Here is a 21,368-nt window from a genome sequence, read left to right as displayed (position 1 = left end):
GACTGAGTGCCAGCCTGTGAACCAAAGGGTCGCTGGTTTGATTCCCAGTTGGAGCACATGTCTGGGTGGCGGGCCAGGTTCTCAGTGAGGGGTTCTTGAGAAGCAGCCACACGTTGATGTTTCTCCCTCCCTTCCCTTCTGTCTAAAAATAAAATCTTTTAAAAAAAATAAATAAAAATTCTAGGGGCCATATCAGTACACTTTCTCCCAAATACATTACACCCGGAAGTATTTTGAAACAAGATTCTAAACTTCTAAGTACATGTGTATTGCTAAACCAGTGATTCTCATGCATGAGTGATCCTTCCCCCAGGGGTCTCCAGATGATGTCTGGGAACATGTGTGATTGTCACAACTGGAGTGTTTGTGGCATTGAAGGGGGGGGCGGGGAAGCTGCTTCATTTTTTAAAAATACATTTCCCAAAATTTCCACAATGAATATGCATTATCTAGTCAATGTACAGAGGTGGGTAGGTGAGGGGTGTGCAAGGGTAGAGAGATCTTTTTGTTTTCAATTTTTATTTTTAGAGAGAAGGTAAGGGAGGGAGAAAGAGGAGAGAAACATCGACATGCAAGAGGAACAGTGGGTTGCCTCTCATGTGCCTCCAACTGGGGACCAGCCTGCAACCCAGGCATGTGTCCTAACCAGGAATTGAACCAGTGACCTTTGGGTTCGCAGGATGATGCCCAACCCACTGCAATACACCAGTCAGGGCAGGGAGGCTGCTTCATACCCCACAGTACCCAGGACTTCCACAGAGGATGACCCAACCCAGATGTCCATGGTGGGGGAGAGGGATGTGGTCTAGTGTGAAAGGTGACTCAGCATGTGAGTCTGTGCATCCCCATCTTATTGTTCACGAGGTCCAACAAGGGGTGACAACAGGGACAATCCGGGTGTCACTACCCCAAGAGACTGTGTGGGTTTGAAAACCCGTGGGCCCCAGCATCACACACAAGCACCCAGAGAGCCTGGGCCACGGGCCCCCACCACAGAGGTTCGCACAGACCTCACGCTCTCTGGCCACATCCTAATCTGCAACCATGGCTGGATTCCCTGAGAGAGCTGATTATTTTTGGAAGGATCCCTGATCCCCAGGGGTCCCACTTCATGGGGTGGGGGATGACCTGGGTCTGGGGTGAGTTGTGCCTGTGGTCAGGAACTTGACATTTTCTTGACCCACTGAGTGGGAACAGATCCAGGGTGGGGGCAGCCAACCTGGAGAATGGCCAAGACAGTTGGCTTCCTCTGTCTTCAGTGGGGAAGCAGTTCTTGGCATCAGAGCTGGGGGAAGCAAGAAGGTTAGCAAGGGGGCTTTGCAGGAGCAACTGGGTCTGCGGGCTGGCTGGACATGAATGTCTGTGTGTGGAGCCCTTCATTTAAAATCTGAAGACACCTATAACCTGGGGCCTACACCTGTAAACCCAGGATTCTTAGCAAAACCTGTAGGTTGGTAAGCATGAGAGAATGCAGGACAAGAATTTTCCCAGGGCTATTCCAAGTACTTATAACTACCACCTAGCCCTATGGTTATTCCCATTTGTCACAGTTTATCTTCCCAGAGGTCATTTCAGAGTATTAATGCTGGCTGTTATTTGCTTTTCATGGCCATTCATAGAATAATAGTGCATCTCACCACCAGTGGCCTTATACTTGATGATATACAATATTGTTGTTAAGCGTACTTTAATAGAAATGGGAAGTGAGAGGCCAAGGTGCCTCAGCTGAGGATTTCTGCTGGGAAAAGAGCTAAAGTCAGCGAGAGGGTCCCTGGAGAGGCTGAGAGCAGCCCATAGGGGTCTCAGGCCCCCAAAATCTGATTCCATGCTGGCCTGACCTGGGTTTGTTAATTGTAACAAACCCTAAGCAGACAGCGTAGCTGGGGAGCCCCAAGGCCCGCATCACCCTGAGCAGATAGTGCTAGAATCCTTATAGGGTTCCTGGGGGGGTCCTGGGCTGGGCATTCAGGTATGAGTTCCCACTCAGCCTGAGCAGGTAGGTGGCTTCCCCTCTGCAAGTCTCAGTCTGCTCACCTGTGATGGGGGCAAAAGAGGGAGGACTAAAACATTCCATCACTGCAAAAAATAGCCCCCTTCTTAGCAGTCACTCCCCAGCCCCTGAGAACCACTGACCCATTTCCTGTCTCTGGATTTGCCTGTTCTGGACATTTCACACAAATGGAATCACATACTATGTGGCTTTTTGATCTGTTTTCTGTCAATGAGCATTATGCATTCAAGGTCCGTCCATGTTGTAGCATGGAGGAGCTTCGCTCCTTTGCGTGGCTGAGTAGTATTCTACTTTGTGGACCACATTATGTATGTCCATTCACCCATTGATGGGCATTTGAATTATTTTTCACTTAACAAATTTTTTTATGAGTTTATTTGAGCCCAGACTGACAATTGCCAGGAAGCAAGATCTCAAATTTCCTGTTTCCATTTTTCGGCTGCTGTGAATCCTGCTATGAATCTTGCTGCTGTGGATATCTGTAAACAGTTTTCTGTGTGGACATGGAATTGCTGGGCCATATGGAAACATTGTGTTTAACCTTTTGCCTGTTTTTACAAATAGCTGCACCTTTTCTAAGTAGGTTCTTGTTTCTCCACATCCTTATCACAACTTGTTATTGTCCCTTTTTTGGTATCATAGCCATCCTAGTGGGTATGGTTAATTTTAATGGCATTTCTTTTAACAAAGTTGTTATTTCAATACACAATCAGTGTAAGTTATTGTGTTTTCTTTGAGGGCAGAGACCAACCTGCTCACCTTTCTTACCCTCCGGCCCCAGCTATGTTTAATCAAGGCTTTTTGCCTTGGTCACTTTGGGCTAGCTTTTTTTTTTTTTTAAAGTTGGCTGATGCTTTTATTGGTTCGAGGGAAGGGGGCTGTTCGGGAGCTCTTGCTGGGGTGGCCCTATTCCACTTAACAAGCACCGGGTTCTGGCTGTGCAGGATGGCGCGGGCCTTGCGGTTGTGGCATTGCGCGGATCCGGGAGGTACCTGTTCCTGCGGATCAAGTGCAGGATGCTGCTCAGGGTGGCTGGGGCATTCTTGATGGTGATCCGTTGGAGATGGCTAGCTTTCATTCGCCGGATCTTTTCAGGACGACCAATACACCTTTGCCATCGGTCTCAGGCTTCACGCCCGTCTTGCGGTCAATCAACCCGTTGTAGTCAGAGTTGCGGTCCTTCAGATTATTGGGTTCGGTGCTGTATGTCTGTGTGTTCCTCAAGGAAGCTGAAGCAGTTCTTTACAAAATCCAGTGCAGTGGGCACATGTGGCGGCAGCTCCTCTCGCTGCGGCAGCTAGAGATGGAAAGAGGTGGGCTACTTTTTGACCATTGACCTCACCTCGAGAAAGATCTTGGGGGAGAAGTCCCCGAGCCGCATCCTGGCCCACGAAGACTGCTCCTACCCCGCGCACGTCCCTACGAGGCAGTTGGCTCCCCGACCTCCTGCCATAACCCCAAACCCTTCCGAGGTCAGCACCACAGCCTTAATTCCCCACGCTCGCTTTCCGTACCGATGAAGGACACCTCCGCGGAACAATGAGCGACCAGTACCCACCCCTGGGGCAGGGCCAAGCACGAACCAATCCCCGCTTAGGCGCCCCTGGATCCAAACGGCCCAATCGTTGTCCGTGGCAGGGCGGGGCGTGCCAGCTCGGCCAACAGGAGGACACGTCGGCGTCGCGTGGGACGGGCCCGAGGCGGTGCGGCGGCGCAGGGTGGGGGCGGGAGGTAAACAAGATGGCGGTGGAGTGTTGGGTGCGGAAGGGGGAGGCGGCCCCGGGCGCCCGCGAGTGAGGTGGAGGCACGGACGGCGGCTGCAGCGGGGCCGGGCGGCAACGCGGCCGCCTTGCATGGGTTGGGTCTCAGCCTCGCCCCTCCTGCTCCACGCGCGCGGTGGCAGCGGCTGGGGACGTGCCGCCCGGGCCCCGCTGCCTTGGGAACCCCCTGCCCGGTGCCTGTGGCCTGTTCCGCCTCGGCTGCTCGGTGTCCTACGGGTTCTCCTGCGCTTCGACGGCTGCAGCGGACGGCGTTCGGGGCGGAGAGCGAGCGCCGGCTGCCGTTTGGGTCGGGGGGGTGTCCGCGAGGACGCTTGGAGGGGCGTCCCAGGCCCGTTTCGGGGCTCCCAGGCAACCGGCTCCGACGGAAGTTGTTCCCTGTGGCAGGAGGGCCTCAGGCGGCCTCCTGCCACACGCCCGGGGCTGGCCTCAGCGGACCGAGCCGGATAGGCACCTGCCACTTCTCGGGGAGCCTAGGACAGTGAGGCCGCTGGAGACACCCCGGTCCCCAGCGAAGCTTAACTGCCCGGCTTTGGGGGCTCCGGGGCCTGCCGGGGCTCCAGGCGCGGGCTGCGGCTGGCTGGTAATGGACGACCGGGAGACGACTTGGCTTGGCCGCGTCCCTTTTTGCCCGAGGGTCTAAAGTCTCTGGAGGATGACCTAGCACTTCGCAACCCCACCGGCCTTCCCAGGGCCCCCGTGGACACGCCGGCCCAACCTGGAGTTGGCAGGTCGGGTCTCACTTGCGACGCTGCTCCCCGTCGGATGCCCGGGCCTCGGACCAGGCACGTCTCTTGAACTCAAGTTTAGTACAATCGTTTCTTTTTGAAGAAGGGTTTTTCTTTCTCTTTTTTTCTTTTGTGTTTTTGTTGACTTTTTTGAGAAGGGAATTTGGGGTAGGGGAGACAAAAAAAAGAACCTCTCATCGGGGTATCCATAAACGGGATTAAGGGACCGGCGGTGACGCGAATCGGAGATCTTGAGTCCAGAATGGATGTGGCAGACCCGCAGCAGCTGGGCATGTTTACAGAGGGCGAGCTGATGTCGGTGGGGATGGACACATTCATCCACCGCATCGACTCCACCGAGGTCATCTACCAGCCCCGCCGCAAGCGGGCGAAGCTCATCGGCAAGTACCTGATGGGGGACCTGCTGGGGGAGGGGTCCTACGGCAAAGTGAAGGAAGTGCTGGACTCGGAGACGTTGTGCAGGAGAGCCGTCAAAATCCTCAAGAAGAAGAAGTTGCGGAGGATCCCCAATGGGGAAGCCAACGTGAAGAAGTAAGTGTTAGCGTCTTGGTCTACCCAGCTTTGGGGGTCCCTAAGTGCTCCGGATCATCCTCCCTCTCTTTCCCTTCTTCCTTTTCTTCTCCCCTCCCTCCCTTCTTTCCTTCTTTCCTTCCTTCCTTCCTTCCTTCCTTCCTTCCTTCCTTCCTTCCTTCCTTCCTAACCTTAGCTGAGCAGATGGCTTCTGCATCCCCCTTATTAGGGAAAGTGTCGACGTGCTTAAGTACTTTCAGGAAGTCAGGCTAGCTTGTTGAAGCTGGGCCCTGGTGTATTTGTGCTATTGTCCTCGGTGTCAAAGTTGTCCTCGGCAGGGGCGCGCCCCTCTCCCTCTCACTCTCCCAGCTGGCCAAAGAACTTAGGTTCCCAGTTGAGCCAGCCGGTGTTTGTTTGGCCCTGAGTTTCTTCCCGGAAAGGCCCTGGAGGCCGGCAGGTTTTCTGCCCCTCGAGCAGCCAGTACTAGTGCCAGGCGAAACGCAATTTGTTTATCCTGTTGGAGGGGAACCCTGCTGTTGCCAAAAATAATTGTTTGCACCAGCTTATCAGTCAGCAGCGAGGACTTATCCAGTTCCTGCTGGCCTGGATGTCACATTAGACATCCCTGACTGCAGGCCTGGTGGCCCACAGAGGGGAATTGCTTGTGTCCTGTGAAACTTTTTACATAAATTTTTACATAAATTATGTGCCATCTACCCCTTAGGCATCCTGGAGGTGCCCGGGACTGCCAGCAGGAATCCCCCAAGAGCGGTGGGGACCCTGTCTTCTTCCTCCTTCTGGTCTCAGGATGGGGGCGTTCCTCTTTATTGCCTCGGGTTGGAACCCTGCCCTCCCCACGCCCACTCTCCTCCCAGCCTCCAGATTCCCAGAAGAGGTTTATCTAACGGGCCAGGAGGCTGGACTGATTGTGACCTTGGACTGGCTGGCTGGCTGGCCAGGCCCGTCCAGAAGTGCTGCTCACCACTGCTCGGCTTTCACCTCCCTCCTTCCCACTGGCAGGAGAGCTGAGCTGTTTTCCTTTGCTCTGGAACCACCTGGGGGAGGTGAAAAGAGGGTATGTCAGTGCCTGGTACTCTGAGCAGCTCCAGAGCGGGTGGGGCAGAGGGCAAGGGGGCCAGTGTTTTGGTGAGGCTTTTTTACAGCCCAGCCTGTGGGCACTGAGTGAAATGTGTCTGGGCCCCCGGAGCCAGTTGGTCAGTTCTCTGTTCCCGTCTCTTATCTGGGAGGTGGGTTTTGGTGACACCTCATCCTCAAGTTTGAAACTCCCACTTGACTGCTGGCCTAAAGTCACGTTTTCTCATTAGAAGTTCACAGGGGTAGTGTGGCCCTCGGGCAGCCAGATTGCTACCACTGCAGGTTGAGGGCAGTGAGTTCCTGCATTTGGAATGCTGCTCCGGAAATGGCCCTCCCTCCTGTGATCCAGAGTTGTCCTAGTCCTCCTGGCTTCTCTTAGGCATCATCCCGCATCTCTCCTGGAACGGGCTCTGGTCTCCTCCTGCCTGGCTGAGTGCTCCTGATGGAGTCGGCACTAGTTCATGACGTGTTCTGGTGCTGGCTGCTTGACGTGTTCTGCTGCCGGGCACCTCAGGCCCCAGCCTCTCCAGTGCAGCAGCCCGAGGTAGGAAGGGTTTCCAGAGTCCTGTCCCAGTGGCTAGGTTCCAGCACCAATTGATTTGCCTGGCTAGTCACCCACCCAAGCCCACCCTGTTAGCAGTCAGGGGCCTCAGGGTGCAGACCAGGGCATCTACTGGTAGCTGCAGGGCCAGCAGCTCTGAGAAGGTCTGCATTTCTATCCATGATGGAGGGCATGTTGGGCTGGGCTGAGGGCCCCACTTTGCTAAGGTGTAATGTACCTGTGATACAGGCACCTGTTCAGGAGACGCAATTTGCACACACCAAGGTCAAGTTAGAGGGCATTTCACCACTCGAGAGTTCCCTCATACTCCACTAGAGACACAAATGACCAGAGCCCAGCTGGGAGCCACAGAGCACTGGCATCCTGCTCCTGGTTTCCTGAAGGGTCAGCTGAGGTCCCAAGAGCTTATGGAACACATGGGCATGTGGTGTTGGGGCTGCATGGAACCAGTTTCACAGTGTCTGTGGGAAGGACCAGAGGGGAAGCAGGCCAGGGAGGCCAGTGGTTAGTGGTCTTGGCCACCCTGACAATTAGCATAAGGTGTTAGCTGCAGGCAATGAGCCAGTGCTCAATTTCGTTAGCTCAGGCCTGGACCTGTGTGTGGGGGTTCCCCTTTTTGAGGTTTCCCTTGGAGTGCTGGGCTGGCTCCTAGCTGTCCCTTCTTGAGCCCCTGCTCTGTAGTCCCAGGTCTGCAGGAGGAGACTGGGTGGGCCTACCCTATACAGAGCTCTGGTGGCAGGGGAACAGGTGTCAGCTCCCGGGCTGCCCTTGCTGCCAGCCAGCCTGCTGTAGGGGAAAAAGCTTCTTTGTCTGTGAAAGGTTTAGTAAACTCCACTGCAGCCACTGGTCTCTTAGAGTGTCTGGAACCTTACAGACAAGCCTCAGTTGGACCAGTTTTTTTCTGAAAGGACAGTGTTTGCCCTGGTGGTGGGACAAGTCAGAATACCCCTCCCTTCACGCACTCCCTCTAGGACGGCTGCTGTGGGTCTTCATCTGGCCTCTTGCTTGTTGTAAAACAAGAAAGTTCCCAAAAGCATCAAGTAAAAATAAATTTCTTGTAATCCTCATACCAATGCATCTTGCCTCACTTCCTTTTTTATTTGTGTTTTCTTACCCTAGCCAAGCACTTTCTAATGAACAATAAATGTATCCTAAGGTTCACTTAAAAAAAAAAACAAAAAAACTATTGATTGATTTTAGAGAGTAAGAGGAAGGAAGAGAGAAAGAAACATCAATTTGTTGTTCCACTCCTGCATTCATTGGTTGATTCTTATATGTGTCCTGACCGAGGATCGAACTTGCAACCTTCATGTATAGGAATGACGCTCTAACCAACTGAGCTGCCCAGCCAGGGCAGGGGTTGCTTTTTAAAAATAAGTTGTATGTATTTGTTTTTCCAGTAGGCAGTAGTACTTCATGGATTGAACCCAAAAATGGTGTCTGGCAGAGTTGAACCCACTCCTTCTCAGGGTAGCAAGGTTTCTTGTATGTACAGATAGTTCCCTACCAGGTGGGCACACTCTGGGGCACAGGTGGTAAGTGGGTCCAACCGGGCAGGGCATGCTAAGGGCTGAGGGAAACCCCCAGTACAACTGCACAGATGGCATCTCGAATTCATAGAACACAACACTCACGTGTCATCAAATTGCAGTCTTTGTGGGGGGTTTTTCATCGACTCTTTAGAAACGTGAAACAGTTTCACTCCTGCTCAAGACCGTACAGAGTCATGGGGTAGCCTGCCCTGCAGCCCACGCTGACCCGCCTTTCTGTCCCAGGATGGGGCTCTGTCCACAAGGGCCGGGTATGACTCTCCCTGTGCTGTGGACCTCTTTGCTGTGTTGGTGAGTTAACTTTTTGCCATGTGATGTGACAGGCTCAAGGGTATGAAAGACATATTGCCAGAAGTGGAGTTTCTGGGTCAGAGGAAGCGTGCATGAGTGTGATAAACTGTGTCCAGACCACCGGTCCACTGCAGCTCAGTGTCACATTGCCTCCTCTTCTCTTTTGAGTGTGGTTTCTGGTGCGTATCTGCTGTCTGTGTTAGGGAGGTGACGTAGTATAATGTGCTTGGCCACTCGGGCTGTTCCTCCTTTTCCCTTGCTGCCCCCTATGTGGCGGGGCCCTCAATGAAGGTGGCAGCTCTGGGAGCAGACACTAGTGTCCCTGCTGGGCCTGGCAAGACTGGGAGCCCCTTGCAGTGATTGGCAGGTACTTGGATATGGATGGTGCATGGTTGTGGTTTTAGCACATTGAAAACCAGAACCCTGGACTTTGTTGGCTTTCATTTCTGTCCCAAGTGGCCCCTACAAGGTCCCGGTACCTGCTGGACTGCCTGCCCCCTAAGTATTGGGAAGGATTCCACTGTGAGCAGACTGGCCTGCTGCCAGGGGAACAAAAAACAGCAAGAGGGCGCAGCCCATCTGCTGGGGCTCACCTGCACTGAATGTTCTGAGGGCCTCCCTCTTTGCCTGGTCCTTCCCTGACCGGGGAGGGGGGAAGGCGGGAGAACTCTGAGATGCAGTGGGAGCGTGGGGCACTGGGCCAGGGTGCATGTGGGATTCTGGCTCCTCGCCTGTGAGTGTGTTGGGAATCTCAGCCGACGCTGCCCTTTATCTTGCGTCCATCCATCCTGTGGCTGAACTTTATTTTATTTTTTTCAACAGCTTTATTGAGCCATAATTTATGTAGCATAAAATTCACCCTATCAATGTGTAATTCAGTGGCATTTAGTACTTTCACAGATTGTGGAACCTTCACTACTAACCATTCCAGAACATCCATCACCCCAAAAGAAGCCCCATCTCCATCATCAGTTACCCTCATGCTCCTCCCCCAGCTCCTGACAACCATGAACCCACTTCTTGTCTCTGTGGATGTGCCTGTTCTGGACACTTGACATAAATGGAGTCACACGCTGTGTGGCCTTTTGCGTCTGGCTTCTCTTGCTGAGGATCTTGTTTTAAGGTCCATCCACGTTGTAGCGATTATCAGTGTTTCACTCCTTTTTGTGACTGAGTAATAACCCGCTGTGTGGATGGCACGTTCTGTTTATTCATCATTTGTCTGTGGAGGGGCATTTGGGTTGTTTCCGCTCCTTGGCTGTTACGAATCCTGCTGCTGTGAATGTTTATGTACAAGTGTTTGTGTCGGCCTGTGCTTATAGCAAATTTCCCCTTGTTTTAGTCCCTCTTCCACCTCTGAGGGCCCCTTGCTGTGTGTTTAGAAATCTCTGCAGAAGGACCAGGAGGTAGGGGGATCTTGCTCAGTGTCCCTCTGCCAGAGCTACCATCAGCCCTGGACATGCCCCCCACGTGGAGGGCAGCACGGCTGGGTAGTTCGAGCAGTGGCTGTGGCGTGGCCCTGTCTCCCCTGCTTATTCCATGCGTTTCTGCCTTGGCATGGATGCGGCCACTTTCCATTTCTCCAAAGCTTTGACCCTGGCTTTTCACTTTCTCTCCTGTTAATCAGAGTCATGGAACAGTCCACTTTGCTTGGGCATTGTCCATGGGCAGGTCCAGAGGAGCAGAGGCAGCCTCCCTGACCTGGAAGGCGCCACTTCCTCACCTTCACTTCCTGCATCCTGGCTGGGCACTTGGCCTTTCCTTTTTCTTTAAATATTCTCATTTTCTGGCCAGAGAGGCAACTTGTAGGGGAGGTTGACAAGGTAGAGACCCCTCTCTGCTCTCAAGGCCACTGCAGTAATGGTTTTGGTGGCCACATGCGCTTTCTCTAGAAGGCAGCTTGGGTCATGCTGATGGCACGTCTCCAGTTCCCTTGCCCAAGGTGCCGTTGGTAGACGGGCTTCCGTCGCTGGGGGCAATCGGTTCCCACTGCCCCGTCTCTGCGGAGCCGATGGCATGTCCATTCTTTCCTGGTGTGAGTGACGGGCCTTCCATGTTTACACAGAGTGCTTTGATCCAGGTACTGGACAAACAAATCAATACTCCCCCCACAGTGAAGTTAAGTGGATGGACCCCCCTTCTTTAAAAAAAAACACACACATTTTATTGGTGTCAACAGGAGCACTGAGCTGTCTCACTGTAGAGGACAAGGTGCCATCGTCTGCTCTGTGTCAGACTTCACCCTGACTGTGAGCAGAGTGGGGCACAGCCCAGGAGGTGGGTCCTGGGTGATCTTCAGATGCAGGGATGCAGAACCGTGGGCAGGTCCTCATCAGTGAGGACCCTGGGGTGTGCTCCCTAAACCCCCCAATTAGCAGTGGGGGTTCCCACTCCCAACACAGCCACACAGTTCTGTGGGCTATCTGTGCCTAGTTTAGAAAGGCATTTCTGGGGTTGGGCAGTCAGGCATGGGGAGCTCCACCATAGGCTCCCCATTCCTGCTGCTCCTGCTCCTGAGGGCCCGTGTCACCTGTAGATGGTTTCTGGGCTCAGCCCTTGTCAGAAGCCGACAGGTGTGGTTGTGCCAGGTTGTCAGTGGCACCTCAGTGTCCATTCTAACGAAGCAGGTTGCGTCGTTTTTCTTGCAGGGCTGCGGAGTGCTGGGAGAGGAAGGAAGTCCTCATGAGATGCCAGAGGACAGGCGTGGCCTCATCTTACTGTGTGACAGTCCCATCTGTGGAGCCCTCTGTAAGCCAGCTCCAAACACAATAGTTGCTCATGCCAACCTTGTTGTACCGTTTCTGTGTGGTCTCTTGTAAAACAAATTGTTCATCTTCAGTTGAAATGTGTAACAAGTGTCCTGATTGTGTTGTCCCTGTCCAGGCCCCACCAGCTAGCTGTCCCTGTACAAACTGGTACAACGGAAGGGGCAGTGGCTGAGCCTACCAGTCCTCCTGGTGCCTAAGAGCTGGTGTGTCCTATACACAGCACCCAAGAGCGAGCTCCACATCCCACTGCGTAGAGGGCTTGGCTAATGCTCTGTCCTCTCTCCAGGGAAATTCAGCTACTGCGGAGGTTGCGGCACAGAAATGTCATCCAGCTAGTGGATGTACTGTACAATGAGGAGAAGCAGAAGATATATCCTTCAGGGTCGAGTGGGTAGACACGGGTGATGACACCCATGCGTCCATTTTCCCAGTTATTCCTGAACTAGCTGGGGTCCCCATTTGCTCTGTGGCTTCAGTGGGAGTACTGGGTGTGTAGAAAAGACGCTTTCCAGCCTCAGCCTGGGTGACCCCATGTTTATGTGCCCCCATGGCGGGCATACCACCTGCCTCTGGTATTTGGGCCTCGCCTGCTGAGGCCAGAGATATCACTCTGGAATGCAGGCTTGTCCTTGGCCTTTGCTCTTTATTGAGGGGGACAGGCTCCCTCTCTCCAAAACGTGTGGCTCTGACTGACTCTAACTCAGGGGTGTCAAACTCATTTTCACTGGGGGCCACATCAGCCTCATCGTTGCCTTAGAAGGACCGAACGTAATTTCAACTCCTTAACAGTTAAGGAGTAGTTACATTTATACAGTCCTAAAATTATGTCGGCCCTTTGAAGGCAACCACGAGGCTGATGTGGGCCCTGGTGAAAATGAGTCTGACATCCCAGCCTTAGCTCCTAGAAGCAGGCACTTGAGGGCTCCGGGTCCCTCCAAGGAGTCCATGTCCTTCCACAGATGCCTGTAACCAACTCACTGGTGCAGCGACAGGGTTCCCAGCATGTGGCTCCTCTCTGTCCATATGGTGGAGACACAGCCAAGAGTAGGGGTTTTGACCTGATCCTGGGCTGCCCAGCCCTGCAGCCTTGTCCCTCTAGCCCCCTTCCTTTTGGCCTGAGACACATAGCCACTTCTGGTCTCTCCTGTACCGGCTGCCTGTGGTCTCCTACCAGCACCTTCTAGGGCCTTCTTCCCAGCTTTCCCCAGGGACAGGCCCTGCCTGGGGTGGAGTCTTGGCTGGACTGTGGTTTCCTTAGCACTGCACGTATATGGTCATGGAGTACTGCGTGTGCGGCATGCAGGAGATGTTGGACAGCGTGCCCGAGAAGCGGTTCCCCGTGTGCCAGGCTCATGGGTGAGTGTGTGCTCCCAGGCCTTACGGCTGCCCCTCTGTCCTGCCATGTCACCCACAGGCCCAAGGGCTTCAAGGGCTCAGTCCTGTGTTTCAACTTTTTCTGATTACTAATGAAATGACTGCTCAAGTGTGCTTTAAAACTCAAGAGTTTGGGGAGCCTGGTTTCTAGTGCCCCAGGCAGGTTGCCCTTCTATGCGCATCTCCTACTCGAGTATGCCTGCTCCTGAGGCTTTGAGACCTCCTGGTCCTTAGGAAGCCCCTGACAGTGGCCTGTACTTCCACTGGCTGGCCCCCCTGAAGTATCATCCCCCTTCCTTGCTGCAGGACCAGCTGGCCTGTGGCGTGAGTGGAAGGCTGGCAGGGTGAGCCTGGGTCCCTGGCCCCAGGGAGGGCTCCAGGGGGGCTATATGGCTATGTCTGTGTCAGAGCAGTTGGGGAGAGGGTGTTGTTACACATCCTTTGATGTGATGGGGAGATGAGGAAGGGCTGCCTGGTGGGGAGAGGCAGGAGGGAAGCCGGGAAGCCCTTCTGTGTTCTACCCAGGAGGCTTGGGTTGGGGTGACTGAAGCCCTTAGGGGCCTAGGAGTGGCTCAGCCTCACCTGTGGCCTGTGGTTCCCTGAGGAGCCTCTTGTCCTGTCATTTCTCTGTTTGGTGGCCCTGGTGGCTCCCAAGCTGTGGCCTCTTTGGTTTCGCTGGGTGACCCCAGGTGGCCCTTGTGTCCTGCAGGTACTTCTGCCAGTTGGTGGATGGTCTGGAGTATCTGCACAGTCAGGGCATTGTGCATAAGGACATCAAGCCGGGCAACCTGCTGCTTACCACCAGTGGCACGCTTAAGATCTCTGACCTGGGTGTGGCCGAGGTAGGACCCAAGGACGTGGTGGGGGCAGGGCAGTCCCCAAGGCCACTTCCTTAGGGTACCTGGCTCTGTCATAGGCCTTGCACCCTTTCGCTGAGGACGACACATGTAGGACGAGCCAGGGCTCCCCAGCATTCCAGCCACCTGAGATTGCCAATGGCCTGGACACCTTCTCCGGCTTCAAGGTGGACATCTGGTCGGCTGGGGTTACCCTGTAAGTAACTATGGACTATGGCCCCCTCTTGAGGTGACTGAGCAAGGGGAAGCCATGGAGCTGGGGCTAGCAGCCCCTGCGGGTGGGACTGTAGGTTGTGTCCCCCTTAGTTGTCGAGTGCCCTGCTTGTCTTTATTCTTATCAGTTGACACTTAGCCACACTCATCTTGTGGGCACCTTCTGTCCTGACGCTTCATACTGGGAATTCTCAGACACAGCAAGTAGAAAGTATTGAAAGTGTTGTTCATCCAACCACTGTGTGCCTCCTTCCTGTGCTCCTGCCCCCATTCTGCCCCATTGGTCTGCTGGCCTGTCAAGGCGTGTCCCTGAGCACTTGCGATAACAGTGTTGGTGGGCCCATCAGAGTTCTCAGGAAACCCGTTCACTCCTGAAGTGATGGTACTCATGCTCCCCATTGAGAACCTTCGTCCACCACCCCGCCAGAGGGCAGCCGCAAGCTGGACGTTTGTATTTCATTGAGAGAACTCAAAATAACACATGACCCACCCTTCATTTTTTTTTTAAGATTTTATTATTTTTAGAGAGAGGGGAAAGGAGGGAGAAAGAGCACAAGAGAAACATCAATCAGTTGCCTCTCTCAAGGCCCCAGCATGTGCCCTGACCAGGAATCGAACTAGCATCCCTTTGGTCCACAGGCTGGTGCTCTACCCACTCGGTACCAACCAGGGCGACCCCACCTTTAAAGTATACGTACAGTCAGGTAGTTCCTGGAATTTTCACTGGTGTAGCCACCACCCTTTATTCCAGATCATCCCAACCCCCAATATGAGGTCCTACAGGTCAGGTGGGGGTGGTTTGAGGCTCCTGTGCCAGGTGGGTTTTGTACCAGGTGGGTTTTGGGCCAGGACTGCAGGACAAGCCCCGACTGACTGGGCCTCTGTCCTTCCCCTCGGGGGCGAAGCTACAACATCACAACAGGCCTGTACCCCTTCGAGGGGGACAACATCTACAAGTTGTTTGAGAACATCGGGAAGGGGGACTACACGATCCCAGGCGACTGCGGCCCCCCACTCTCGGACCTGCTGAAAGGTGAGGCCCTCAGGATGGTGACCCACCATGGGCCCTGGGGAGGGGCAGGACATGAGGGTGGGTGGGGGCACGGTTCTCCTTGGGGTGTGGAGAACAGCTGAGTCCAGGAAATGCTCTGACACCCCACTCCCCAAATGGTGAGGACCCCACCCGCCTGCCCAGGTCACTGTCCTGCTGCATTTCCCTGCCAGTGCAGCAGGTGGTGCTGTTGGTCTATACCATGGCTGTACGGGTGTGGGCAGGTGTCTGGGAGCGCCAGCTGGCAGCCTGAGGTCCAGCTGTAATGAGTTTGGATGAGACACTTTATGAGGATGTTGCACACCCAGCTTGTGACCAGTATGTAAGATTTATCAATGCAGTAGTTTCTCAGGTTCTTTTTCTGCCCTTAGTCGTCATGCTCTGGTTTGTGACTGACCTTACGTCCTGTCCTCATGGGAGCTCGGTCAGTATCTGGACTTAGTTTGGGGCAAAACTGGGAACATCAAGTTACATTTCCAAGCTGCTCCAAATACACTTCAGTTTCCTAGTAACTGAGTCAAGCTGGTTCTTACATTTGAGTTCATTCAATGCTTCAAAGGTGGAATTGGGCTCCTGATGCTGAGCGCAGGCCTGGCCCACCACCCTAGGACTTAAAAGAAAGTGGCCAGCTCTGGGGACACTGCCCTGATTATTCTTGGAATGTGGGAAGGAATGAGCAGTCAGGAAGCAGTCTGTTTCAGGAGGGCCCCCAGATCAAGGCTGGCCTGGCTTTTTTCCATCCCCCGTCCCTCATGATCTCTGCCAAGTGCGCATAGGCTCCAGCAGCCTTTTGCAGGGTGGTTGTGGACTCAGCATCCCACCCTCTGGCGTGCCCAAAGCTTGGCCCTCGACCTCCACTCGCCAGGCCTTTTCCATGATGAGGGACTTCAGTTCTGCTGAGGGTCGGGTGTTGTGAATTTGCCTTCCCTGGACAAGTGTCAGTCAGCTGATGTTTTCTCTACATGAGCTCCTGTCCCTTGCTGGTTGACCTTTACTTCCCATACCCTTGCTGATCCCTGAGATGTCCCAATGTGGGTGATGACATGGCAGAGGACATCCCTGTCCCCAGATGCAGGCAGGGCAGCCCCATCTCTTACTTTACAGGGCACGTGGACTGTGCCTCCTCCTCCGTTGCAGTTGGGTCTAGCTGAGTGGTCGGCCTGGAGGTTCTCCCATCAACTGGGGTGGTGGGCAGTGTCCCTGTGAGTTCTAGAGCCACCAGGCCCTGAGTTCTGGTGTTTCAGATCCCCTAGGCATGCTGGGAGGGGGCATTGGTGGCAGCTGTACCAAGGTGTGGAGAGCTGGGGACAGAGACAGGGACGAGGGAAGCAGGAGCTTGTAGGGGCCTCCCAGCCCCCTGAGCAACCACCATGTCGTTTCCTGTCCCAACACCACTGAGACCTTCAACTCTGAGCCTCAGCTCCCCAAATTGCTGCTGTTTTCTGAGCACACACCTGCCCTCCTTTGGGGGGTGTTCAGAGCTTAGCGCTCTATCCTCTCCCCTCCTCTGCATCATGCTTGGGAGGCATGACTCTGTCCTCCCACTGGGGAGGGAGCAGGAGACACAAGGAACAACATGTAGGGGCAGCAGAAGCCTTAGCTCTGGGGTCCCCTGCGGCCTGAGTGTGGTGTTACCACCCTGGCTGGGTGGGTCATGGGCCAGTCTTGCCCTTTTTCAAGTGATTATCTTGGGATGGGATTGTCCTAGTAGGGTACCTGCCCCATGGGCACATGAACGCCCATGATGTGCTGCCCTTGCTGCTGTTTCTGGGGCCATGGGCTCCTGGCTAGAGTCAGTAGTCACCAGCTTTACTGTCTTTTGCTGGCTGGGTGCTGGCAGAGGCAAATCCTTGCGTCCTCACCCTGAAGCATGTGGACAGCAGGTCTAACACCTATGCGTGGGCTGGGGCTGCATCCTTCCTGGCCTGCTCTGGTCTCGTTTTGGAAAGCAGTCTCTACTTTGTCTTCGCAGCCACACTGCCTATGGCTTTGCAGTTTTCCACAGGTGGCTGCATGTGGTCTTGGTGCCTGGACTGTCTCTGTGTCCCCATAGTATAGGGCCCTGGATCTGCGAGTGCCACACAGTTATAGGCCCAGCACTACTGGAGAGCACCAGGTGGGCGGGGCAGAGCTAGACAGGGGTCTGTGCTGACTCCCCTATGGTCTCCTTCTCAGGGATGCTGGAATATGAGCCAGCCAAGAGGTTTTCCATCCAGCAGATCAGGCAGCACAGGTGAGTGAGCCCAGGTGCCTGGCTGAGTGGGGCCTGCATGGGGAGCTGGGTGCTCCAGGCTGTCCTGATGTACCGACTTCTGTAGCTGGTTCCGGAAGAAGCACCCACCGGCCGAGGAGCCGGTACCCATCCCACCAAGCTCGGACTGCAAGGACCGGTGGCGCAGTATGACTGTGGTGCCCTACCTGGAGGACCTTCATGGCTGTGCTGATGATGAAGGGGACGAGGACCTGTTTGACATCGAGGACGACATCATCTACACTCAGGACTTCACCATGCCTGGTGAGTCTGGCAGCCGTGGTGGTTCATAGCCTAGCTTGGATGTCCCCAACATCCCCAACCCTCAGGGCAGGTCCATCCATGCCATCACAGGCCCAAGGGCTTGCTGGGGTGCACAGACAGCCGTGGGTGGGCTGGCACCCCTTCCCCTACAGAAGCAGGTGGGGCCCTGGAGGGCAGAGGCAGCACAGGCTCTCCCTGTATTAGTTCCACAGATTGCACACTTCATCCTGTTGGGCGGTGAGCGCTGTGGGAGGCCCCTCTGCCAGCTCTGAGGGTCCAGTGGCCCTCCCGACCCTGCCTCTCGCCCTGATGAGTGGCCTTGCTTCCCCAGGTGGCGAGGAGGCGTCTGAGGCAGGGCTTATAGAGGAGCAAGTCACCCAGCAGAGCCAGTGCCCAGACCTTTCTGCAGAGGAAGCTGAGGCCGGGGGCACACAGGAGCTCGAGGAGGAGCTCCATGCCTAGCGTAGCCACCATGCCCACCTGGGCTGTAGGGGCCAGGCCGAGCACCCCCCATGGGCCCACACTGACCCTGTCCAGGTGTCGGAGGGAGGCTGGGCAGTTTTCCCTGCTACCGATTGTATCCCTTTGCAGCCTTCATGGTTCTGTTCTGTTTCGGGGCTGGTTCTGCAGTCCCCATCATAAAGGTTTGCCCAACGCATGCGCGTGCGTGCGTGTGTGTGTGCGTGTGTGTGTGTGTGTGTGTGTGTGTGTGAGATGCTTGTGTTCCCTTCTTGGCTGTCAGCCTGATGGTAGGTTTTTGTTTTGTTAAAAGTTAATTTTTTGTTTTTAGAGAGAGAAGTGTGATTTGTTGTTTCACTTGTTTATGCATTCATTAGTGGATTCTGTGGGGTTTTTTTTTTTTTTAAGATTTTATTTCTTTACTTTTAGAGAGAGGGGAAGGGAGGGAGAAAGAAAGGGAGAGAAACATCAATGTGTGGTTGCCTCTCACATGCCCCCAACTGGGGACTTGGCCCGCAACTGAGGCATATGCCCTGACTAGGAATCAAACCAATGACTCTGGTTCACAGGCCGGCACTTAATGCACTGAGCCACACCAGCCAGGGCCATTGGTGGATTCTTGTGTGTGCCTTGATGGGGGATTGGACTCACAGCCTTGGGGTATCAGCATGACACTCTAACCAACTGAGCTGCCCTGCCGGGGCTGGGTGGCGGGTTTTTATTGCAGGGAGAACCAGTGTGTAGTGGTAGCCTGCAGGGTCGGCAGGGCCCTGGGAGCTGTGTCCCTGGTAGGGCTGGGCAGGGTCCATAAATCCTGTTGTTCTGGTGTCTGTGATGCCCATTGTAGCCAGCCACAGGGTCAGCTTGGGGCCTGGAGTCCCTGGAGGGGGTACGTGTGTGGTGCTCTGGCCCTGGGAGACCTGGCTGCAATCTAGTCCTAGATGTAAGGCCTCCTAGACCCTCTGTCTCCTCTGTCCTCCTCCACAGAATAGGAATGAGGTGTCCTGCCTCTCAGAGGCACTGGGACCTGTGACAGGGTACAGGCAGCTGGATGTCATCCTCATTGGCAGCACCTGGGTGTCAGCCTCACCAGTAGGCAGTCTGCTGTCCTAGCAAGGCTGAGTGAGGGTCCTGACAGGTCCCTACAGCTGGCTCCCAAGCACCCTTCAGGCCTGTGTGAGAGGCCTTAGTGGCCTTTCCTGAGTGAGGATTCCCAGTCTGGAAATGTCCTCTGGGCCAAGACGTCAAGCATCTACTTCTTTCTGACCTGCTCGTGGGTCAGTGATGATCCAAGACCCCTCACACTCTGGGTCAGCCTCAGAGGCCCTCAGCTGTCCACACTGGAGGTCCTGCCACCCACCCTGAGAGGTGAGCCTTGGGCCAGCCAGTTGCTGCCTGCACAGTGCCTCGAGGGTGAGCGGGGCAGACCTCCGATGCTGTGCTGATGGTTGGGCTCCGGGTCATCCACGCAGAGACGACCCCCCACGTGCTCTGTTTAGGAGGCTCCTGTGAGGAGGGATGAGCTCTGACCGGGGCACACACGGGTGGTGTGGCAAGTTCTGGAAGCCACTGGGTGGGCCCTGGACACCCTTGGCAGAGAGGGGACTTGCTGTAAAGGAGATGGGGGCCCCAGGCACCTGAGGGCAGTTTCCCACCAATGTCGCAGGAGGGTAGGCCAGGTTTCGGTGTGCGCTGACTGAGCTTCATGGGCCCCCCCACTGCAGGCCCTCCTCTCTGTCTCAGTGAGTACAGAAGTGAAGCCCCAGGCCCATGGCCCCCAGGATGCCTTGAGGGTGAGGATGGGGTCATGGTAGGTCTCTGGCTCTGATCCCTTCATCCCAATGGGCTGTTTTGGGAGAGACATACCTGGCCTGAGCCCAACCCCTCCCAGGTCCCACATGTGCCAGCAAGGTGTGGCCGTGGAACAGATGAGGGGGCCAAGGCTCTCACTCTTGTCCCAGGACGCTGGTCCTTCACCAGGTGTCTGGGTCTTGCCCTGGCTGGCTAGCCAGCTTTGAGACCAGCTTTCCCTCTACCCGGGTAACGGCCCCTGCAGGCAAGACCTGGGCGGCACAGGTAGGGTCGTGCCTGGGGAGCTGGGTGGCTGTGCGTGGGGGCTATTTGTCTTGGGCCCCCATTAGCCCACACTTGTCCTCCTCCTCCTAGGACAAGTCCCAGAAGAGGAGGCCAGTCAGAACGGACAGAGCTGGGGCCTGTCCAAGACCATGTGCATGAATGGTACCGATTCAGCGCAGCTGAGCACCAAATCAAGGGCAGAGCGCCGGGCTAGTGCCGTCTCCAACCCTGCCCGCAAGGCCTGTTCTGCCAGTGGCAAGATCCGGCGGCTGTCGGCCTGCAAGCAGCAGTGAGGGCGGTTGGCTGTAGGTGGGCCACAGCGGGGTTGGTGGGGGTGGGCAGGAGTAAGCATTGCCCAAACTTAGCCAAGTCACCCTTGTGGCCATGGCTGACCAGGTCCAGTTCTGTCATTCAAAGTCCTGTCAGTTTGTGATCAAACCCTGCTACCAGGGTTGGTGGCAGAGGTCACTTCCTATAGGACACCAGCCACTTGGGAAGTGGGTCCCCTCTGCCCAAGGAAGGCCAGGGGCAGGGAAGGGGGCAGTAGTAGGTGTCTAGCTGAGGCTATAATTCTGGTTCCTGCTTCCCTTTCCTATCCCTGGCTGCCCCAGTTCAGGAAGTGTGGATCAGGCCCCAGAGATGCTGGAGATCCTGGACCCTGCCCAGCCACGGGCCCAAGTCCACAAAGCTTTCCCTGGCCTCTTCAGATGTCTGACAGCCCTGTGGGATTGGGCCTCAGTTTCCCTGCCCTACCAGTGGGCCCCAGGGTGAGGATGCCCCCCAAAATGCAAGCCTATTTGCTGGCCTGAAATTGACATACTTTCTGTCCATCTGCAGCCAATCTCTGGGAGTCCTGGCCAGGTGCCATGGCCAGGGTCCTCCTCAGTCTTCCCGACGACTGCCGGCCCACTGCCTACCATCCAGGAAGGCCACTGCCATACCCTTCGTGCTGACCATCCCTCAGGAAGCCAGGGGGTCTTGGAGGGCTGTGGCTGGGGAACAGCAGAGACTGGGGTCTGCCCCCCTCCTCCCAGTTGTGGGCCGTGGACACAACCTCTGGTTGACTTCGCAATCCCGTGCTGGGCCCTTTCCTGGCCAGAGGAGGGTGAGGCCAGGCCATGGGCCCCGCACAGACCTCGCCATGCACTTTACGTTTAGACTACTGGTTCTCGCCCGACTTCTCTCTACTTTGCTACACAGCACCTCCCACACCTAGTAATGTGTTCAAACAAACTGCGATCGAGTGGGGTGGACTTAAGTGGGGGTGGACAGGCCTGCCCTCCAAGACGCATGCCCAGTGCCCTTGGGAGCCAGGTGGCTGCCTTGTTTTTGTTGCTTGATTGGTTCCTTTTCCTTTTTTATTTTTTTTTTTTTAAAGAAAAAATAAAACAGGTCGATTTGAGCTGTGGTTGTGAGGGGTGTTTGGAAATTGTCGGGTGGCAGAATGTGCTATCCGGTGTCATCTGAGTCTGTGCCTGGGGTCCCTTCGTGGGCCCCACAGTGCAGGGG

The 21,368-nt window shown here is 55.2% G+C and overlaps 1 protein-coding gene across 5 annotated transcripts; it reads left to right on the top strand.

Moving 5' to 3' along the window:
* Positions 1-3,716: 3,716 nt before the first annotated feature.
* Positions 3,717-21,231, top strand: STK11 (serine/threonine kinase 11). 5 transcript variants are annotated; one of them, XM_024568811.4, is made up of 10 exons: positions 3,717-5,069; positions 11,601-11,684; positions 12,581-12,670; positions 13,398-13,530; positions 13,605-13,741; positions 14,664-14,791; positions 16,985-17,042; positions 17,128-17,324; positions 19,950-20,148; positions 20,697-21,231. In XM_024568811.4, the coding sequence occupies exons 1-10, from the start codon at positions 4,780-4,782 to the stop codon at positions 21,073-21,075; spliced, it is 1,695 nt and encodes a 564-aa protein (XP_024424579.2). In that variant the 5' UTR covers positions 3,717-4,779; the 3' UTR covers positions 21,076-21,231. The 5 variants fall into 5 exon arrangements, with proteins under 5 accessions (XP_024424579.2, XP_045058338.1, XP_024424582.1 ...); XM_024568814.4 differs by having other exon boundaries at positions 3,718-5,069; positions 19,950-20,164; positions 20,697-20,836; XM_024568812.4 differs by having other exon boundaries at positions 3,718-5,069; positions 19,950-20,168; positions 20,697-20,834.
* The last annotated feature ends 137 nt before the right edge of the window (positions 21,232-21,368 follow it).

This window comes from Desmodus rotundus, chromosome 9 (genome assembly GCF_022682495.2).
Source record: "Desmodus rotundus isolate HL8 chromosome 9, HLdesRot8A.1, whole genome shotgun sequence".
Taxonomy (NCBI): Eukaryota; Metazoa; Chordata; class Mammalia; order Chiroptera; family Phyllostomidae; genus Desmodus; species Desmodus rotundus.
Note: the sequence above shows the minus strand (reverse complement) of the source record. Positions and strands in the feature narration are given on the sequence as shown.